At 38.0% G+C, this 7,199-nt stretch overlaps 1 protein-coding gene across 1 annotated transcript in view; it reads left to right on the forward strand.

The window, feature by feature from the left end:
- HMCN1 (hemicentin 1) overlaps nucleotides 1–7,199 on the forward strand; it is a 442,964-nt gene that overhangs the window by 232,450 nt on the left and 203,315 nt on the right. The window contains exons 24-28 of the mRNA XM_004688154.2: nucleotides 1,017–1,289; nucleotides 2,634–2,729; nucleotides 5,745–5,939; nucleotides 6,871–7,001; nucleotides 7,162–7,198. Of these exons, the coding sequence (XP_004688211.1) occupies nucleotides 1,017–1,289; nucleotides 2,634–2,729; nucleotides 5,745–5,939; nucleotides 6,871–7,001; nucleotides 7,162–7,198 (732 nt within the window). The remainder of the gene's footprint in view (nucleotides 1–1,016; nucleotides 1,290–2,633; nucleotides 2,730–5,744; nucleotides 5,940–6,870; nucleotides 7,002–7,161; nucleotide 7,199) is intronic.

Consider the following 7,199-nt stretch of genomic DNA (forward strand, 5'->3'; position numbering starts at 1 on the left):
TTTAACCCTTTGCACCACCAGGGAGGCCCTAGCAAAGGCTTTTATAAGAAGATTTTCTTATTACCTGATTAAACCCTTTAAAAGGGAACAAAATCTAGGAGTACATGAAGAGAACATTTTTATTATAGAAGTCTGTATTTTTTTTAGAGTTTATTTAAACCTAAAATAATTAAAAATTCAAAGAACCGTAGCATGTTTTTTCTATTGAGGTAACATTGGTTTACAATGTTACATTGTGACTTAGAGGCCCAGGCACTCCCCCTTCAGGTATTGTTACCACCATGCACCCACCAGGGCACCCATAGTCCTCCACCATAGCCCATTGTGCTCGCCCCATGCTTATTCTCGCCCCTTCCTTCCTACTCTGGTTGTTTCAGTCCTACAGTCCTATTTCTAGGGCTTGCTATTAAGTTGGCTTTATATGACCCTTTGTTTTAAAGAAACCAGACATATTTAAGTGCTTTTATTTAAATTTGGAATGAGCAATTTTATCCTTATCAATCCCAATAATCCTAGCAGTGTATGGCTGAGGAAGGGGTATTTTATCTAGATGATTAAGGAAACAAGCCTCAGGAAATTTATAAATTTGCCCTGCCCTAGATCACACATGCCAGGGACCCAAACCTGAGACTGTTGTACTTTCTTAGCCTGCCTCTTGGTAAGGAGCTCTCAATTAGAATTTTTTTTTTTAAGATTTATTTATTCATACAGAACTGGGATACAAGCCAGAGATGCGGAGGGTGAGAGGATTCACCAGGGACAGAGTGGGGAGCAGAACAGGCAGATCGACGAAGTACACTGCTGAGGGGAGCAGCGGGCAGGTCAGGAGAGGTCTGCCACGACATGTGGTCACCTCCGGGGCAGGTGGGGATCGAACTCATGCGGAAGTGGTTTAAGCTTCTTTGAGCTGTGCTTTAACCCGCTGCGCCACCAGGGAGGGCCCCTAGAATTTTTTTTTTTTTAAAAGAAGGGATTTCTTTTAAAATTGTTTCTTAAAACTCAATTATTGAATTCAGTTCCTCCAAAGATACAGCGTGGCCCTAAACTTCTAAAAGTCCAAGTTGGTCAAAAAGTGGACATCCCATGCCATGCCCAAGGGACACCTCCTCCTGTGGTCACCTGGCTGAAGGGCGGCAGTGCAGTGCTGCTTGATGGGGTGCGGCATGCTAGCAGTCCAGACGGAACACTGCACGTCCACCACGCGCTGCTTTCAGATGCTGGCATTTATACCTGTGTTGCTACTAACCTAGCGGGCAGCGAGGAAACAGACATAACGCTACAAGTCCAAGGTGATGTTTGGCATAGAAACTGTTTGTAGGGCCAGGTTGGGAGTGGGGGAAAAGAAACAAAACTGTAGTCTATATAAAATATTTATTTATTGGGAAGGTTATTTATTTATTTATTTATTTATTGGGAAGGTTTTCATATAACTTTTATGACTGTTAATTTTGGAAGGAGAGTCACTCCATACATTACTAAAACCACACCCATCCATTTTCATATATTTATTTTTGAAAACCCAGTTGGAGTGAATGGTGCAGATGATGGAAACAATTCTGGAGAAGTGAACCACCTGCTACTTTTGGTTTGGGGAAAATAGTGAATGGGACAGTCAACTTAGAAAGTTCAGCTGGTTGCACTCCAGATAGAGAACTGAATGGCCTGTGATCAAATGGGACACATAATCATGGATCAGATGAACCAAGATGAAGGAATTTAGACTTTAAGTGCTTTGAAAAGACATAGGTTATTCCTGGAAAATGATGTGTCATAACAATTTTGGGATTTTAAAAGGTAGCTTTTGGGGGAGAGTATGATTTGGCTAGAGAAGATGAGGGGAAACAGCTGAAGATTGTTGCAGTAGCTCAAGCATAAAGTGTTGGGGGGGAGAACTTGAGGAAAGAAGAGGATGGAGTCAAAAAAGAATTTAGGGAGGAAATCATCAGTAGGTAGTGATGGATTAGATGGTGGAGTGAAGGGTTCAAGGGTGAGTCACAAATTTCTTTATGAAATTACTGGGTGATAAAACTGTTAAGGGAGATTGGATGCACTGATGGGGTAGAAAACAAACAGGTGTGAAATTTTATTCCATGGACAAATGGAGTACAAGTAATTATTTTAAACTGGGAAGCCACACAAAACTTGCGGTTCAGAGAGAATATTTTGAGAGTTTTCTAGAATATGAATTGGGGGGGGGGTGTTTGAGAAAACAGTCCCCATCAGGAGCCTGTTGAAATATTTCTGGCAAGCAAAAGTAGTATTTGATATAAGCAGTGACCTTATGGATAGAGAGACAGACACAGCTATGAAAACATACATACTGCAACTGTGTGATTGGATATGGAGGTCAGGAGTAAGGATGAAAGATGTAGGCACACTGGGAGCATGATGCTGAAGAAATAAAGAAAACAGCAGGTGTGTGGGAAGCACAAAATTATGAATTAGAAGAGTGGAATTGAGTTTTAAATCCTTAGGTCACATCTAAGTAGAAATGTCTGGCAGTAGAAAGGTATCTAAGGAGAATCAGGAATGATAACAAGTCACCCTTCTTGAGATGGTTGAAGAAAGATATCTTAGCAGAGTTTGTCTTTGCCCAAGGATATCCTGTGATAATGCATTTATTTTTCTAACAGAACCACCTGCACTGGAAGATCTAGAACCTCCATTTAACACACCATTCCAAGAAAGGGTGGCCAATCAACGCATTGCATTTCCATGTCCTGCAAAAGGTGTGTAATACTTATATATATGGACCTCAGTACAGTATAATATTACTTCAGGAATCTATAGCAAACCCAAACCAACACCTACCTGGTGATGACAAACCACATAGTGACAGGGTCTTTGTTTTAACATTTGTGCATATTAGAAACCAAGTCCTCTTTCAAAAAACAGCTCTTTCCCCCTCACAGGTATTTCATTTCCTTCAGTGAAAAGACCCTTCCATTCTTTCCAATTTACATCATGTAATGTATTTTCAAGGTAGGAGTAACTCCTTCCTATTACTTCAATTTTTTGACAAGATTTCTTCGTAAAATATAAAAGGTATCACAGATAAAAAAAAATACATTTATCTCACTCAGAAGTACAAATTAGAGCCATATTCATATTTCCAAATTCTTCTCATCTAAAAATCTCTTTTCCTAGAAACACCCTCCAGTGAAAATTCTAGGGCCCAGAAGTAACTTAGCATCTGAGACTTTTCTAGGCCTCTCATCTTCTGAATTTCTGGACTTTCTATCCCACCATGTCTCCTAGGAAGAAAGAGGCACTGTTGCTGTTCCTTTATGCTATGCCCAGCAGGTTAACATTCTTACATGTCCACATTCATCTGCAGTGGGTTTGCAGCAGTTCTGGAAATGCCCAAGCAAGATTCCTTCCATAACCTCCTGAGGTTCTCCATGTGACTGGTGCTTAATGCTCCCACATGTGTCCCTGTGCTGTTGTTTCACAGAGGCGATAGTCCTTGAAGGTCCTCCCCTCTGTCTTTTGTTTCTGTAGCAAGATTTTATGCCTCTCAACAGTAGTTTTACCCAATGATTATTTTCTAACAACACTGAAAGAAAAAGAACTTCATAAGCTTTACAAATTGGAGGAATTACTGTAACAATTCCCAGAGCCAGTGAAGGAGGATTCAAAAGGCCTAGAGAGGAAACCTTTAGAAAGATTTCACTTTGGGTGCCTCTTGTGGACTTCACTCCTGCAGGACCCCTGCCATGGGAACTGTTGTTCCTTGTTCTCCACTGGACTCCTGACTTCCAGGGTTGAACTTTGTGGAACATCCGTTTTTCAGAGCTGTTTTAACTTCCCTTCTACACTTTGAAAGGTGCCCGTTCCTTGTTGCCCATCTTCACGTAGGGTACACTTCTTGAGCTCACTTAAAGCAACTCTGATGTTGATCACAATTGTTCTGCATTTATGCGTTAAAAATAATACAACTTCTTTGTTTCCACTTGTTCATTAGCTTTTTCATTTTTTAGCTCCACATATGTTAACGAGGAATCTTACTGAAGTACATAAAAAAAAAAATGAGTGGGATCTAAGGAAGTCAATAGAACCCCTCTTTTCCTTGACAACAGTGACCGAAAACCGTAATCCAGTATTTTCACTTTATCAGTCAACATCAAGTTACCTGCACAATGAAATAGGCCAATCTTTCTTGTTTTACTTCCCACAAGTATAACTTTCCTAGTCACTTTTATAAGTACCTATAATTCGGGCCCTCCCTGATGGCACAGCAGGTTAAAACACAGTACTAAGAAGCCATTTCTGCGTAAGTTAATCCCCGCCTGTCCCGGAGGTGATCCACATGGTGCGGCAGACCTCTCCTGACCCTCCTGCTGCTCCCCTCACTCGGCCTGTTCTGCTCCCCACTGTCTGTGGTGAATCCTTTCACCGCCCCTGCATCTCTGGCCTGTACCCCAGTTCTATACATAAATAAATAAATCTTTAAAAAAATAAAAAAGTACCTATAACTCACTTTGAGTGTAACGTTAGTGACATTCATATACTTTTGCTACTTTTTTTTTTAACTTTGCTACTCTTTTATACTTTGCTTTTATGACCAAAAATATAACATTTTTGGTTATAAACATTTATCCCTAATATGAAATTATTAATAATATCTCATACAATCCTATTCATTTTATTTACTGTGCCTTATTTTTATATTTGGACAGATGAAGTGAAATTTTAAAATACTTAGATTAGTGCCTGGCATACTTTTTTGTTAAATACATGTATTTTTTTTAAGATTTATTTATTTATGCATAAAGAACTGGGGTATAGGCCAGAGGTGCAGGGGTGGTGAGAGGCTTCACCAGAGACAGAGTGGGGAGCGAACAGGCCAACTGACACAGTACACTGCGGAAGGGAGCAGGGGGCAAGGTGAGGTCTGCTGCACCATGTGGGTCACCCCTGGGACTGGGGAGCAAACTCATGCTGAAGTGGCTTTAGCTTCTTAGTGCTGTGCTTTAACCCACTGCACCACCAGGGAGGGCCCAATACATGTATTTTTAGTACACCATTAGTGTTTGCCTATTTCTAGTGTGTCCTTTGGCTCCATTATGCACCGAAAACTGTTTTATCACTTTTATTTATGAACATTTCACTTCTATCAATCTGCTGGCTATAAATAAATTCAGGAGAGCTATCTTTTCATTGCTTTCTCAAGTTTTTTTTTTTTTAGTATAAAAACCAAGAGTTATGTTGGTCTTATGTTTACAGTATGAGCTATCCAGAATATATCAGTAGTATAAGTATCACATCTCTACTTTTTTAGTCCTTCCTAAAATATGAATTACAAGATACCACATACCATATGTTCACTCCACTTGATCGGGGAATCATCTTGTTATATTATGGCAGTTGTATCTTGTTTTTGTTCTGCCTTTATTTCTACAACCAAACTCTCCTCATATCTGCTTCATTTGATTAAAACAGCGTTTCCCACTAACTACCATGAAGTCATTCAAGAAAATACTTTGCTTTCCTTATATATGAATATTTGACAAACACAGCTTTAATCAAATACTATACTAGGAATGAAAGTTTTCTTAAACATGATAAACAATTAGAAGCATTAAATAAAATCTCTTTAAATGCTGTGTCAGAAGGAATTTATTGAAAGTCGCATAATCCCTGAGTACAAATTATAGTCATAACGAAAACTGTATTTCTCTTCAACATACTTAATGATTTCTAGTTTTGTTGTAAGGTATCACGAGTCTTTCTTTCTTACACAGGTACCCCCAAACCAACCATCAAATGGTTACGGAATGGTAGAGAGCTGACAGGCCGAGAACCTGGCATTTCTTTCCTGGAAGATGGCAGGTTATTGGTTATTGCTTCTGTCACACCATATGACAATGGGGAATACATCTGTGTCGCAGTTAATGAAGCTGGGACCACGGAAAGAAAATACACCCTTAAAGTCCACGGTAAATACAAATCAAAATGCTAAAATCAAGTCATTGATTTGTGACATTTTCAACTTTAATGTTTAAGTTATTCTAATCACATGGCAACTTTTTACTGTGACTTTTTATCATTCCAAACTGAAATGCTAAAAAAAGAATCATTGTCAAAACTTTGCCGGCCTGAGATAAATCATTTGCTATTCATCTTCTCTAGGGATAAGGAAAGTTATTCAGTGTATGTGTGTGTTTGAGTGTGTGCATTAAGGCATATATAAGGAAATTATATATTATCTTCTTTGATGTGTAAAAAGGTTCATGTAGAGAACACTTTATCTATTACTTTGCACTTTAGTCTCATTTCATTAAATGTATAACTTGCTGGTTAGTCAATATTCATAACTCTTATCTCTCCCTATGTGGTAGTCCCTTCAATGGCAATACTTATTTACATAGCTTCCCCTTATAAATGATGAGCATATGGGGTGTAACTAGTTTTTGCTATCATACGTAACACTTCAAAAAGAATTTTGTACATGTGTTATTTTGTATGAGTCAAAGGGTATGTACATTTTAAAAATTTGTTGGGTATTAACTTCCATAGAGTTGGAGTTATATTATTCCCATCAACAAAGTAATGAGCCCATATGACTTAATGAATATCTTAGCAATTTGAATTTTGAGTGATATATAAAATAGGTTTTCCATTTATCCTTACTTCAAAACTCTGACAAAGTAACAAACAACATACCTTACTTATATAAGTCAAATAAAAATTCCATACCTTTCTTATAAATACATTGTTTGATATGTTTCCTTTTATAAGAAACTTGTGCTTAAATATGACAACCTTTCTAGCTATCAAATAGCTCAAAATTTTCTTTTTAACATACTTTGTAAAGATTCATAAATAGTATTTATTATAAAACTAGCCATGGGCCCTCTCTTTTTGCAGTTCCTCCACTAATTAAGGATAAAGAACAAGTAACAAATGTGTCTGTGTTGGTCAACCAGCTGACCAATCTCTTTTGTGAGGTTGAAGGCACTCCATCACCCATCATTGTGTGGTATAAAGATGATGTCCAGGTAACGGAGACATTCAATATACGTATTTCCTTGCCTCAAAATCTGAAAAAAAATTCCTAATTGTGACTTTCTTATCAATAAGATAGTAGTTTTACTTCAATTTTTCATTATACATTTTCATTAGGATTAGAAATAACACTGATTATTTTAACCCTTACAGGTGACTGAAACTAACACCATTCAGATTGTGAACAATGG

This window comes from Condylura cristata, unplaced genomic scaffold (assembly GCF_000260355.1).
Source record: "Condylura cristata isolate star-nosed mole 26May11 unplaced genomic scaffold, ConCri1.0 scaffold00024, whole genome shotgun sequence".
Lineage (NCBI taxonomy): Eukaryota > Metazoa > Chordata > Mammalia > Eulipotyphla > Talpidae > Condylura > Condylura cristata.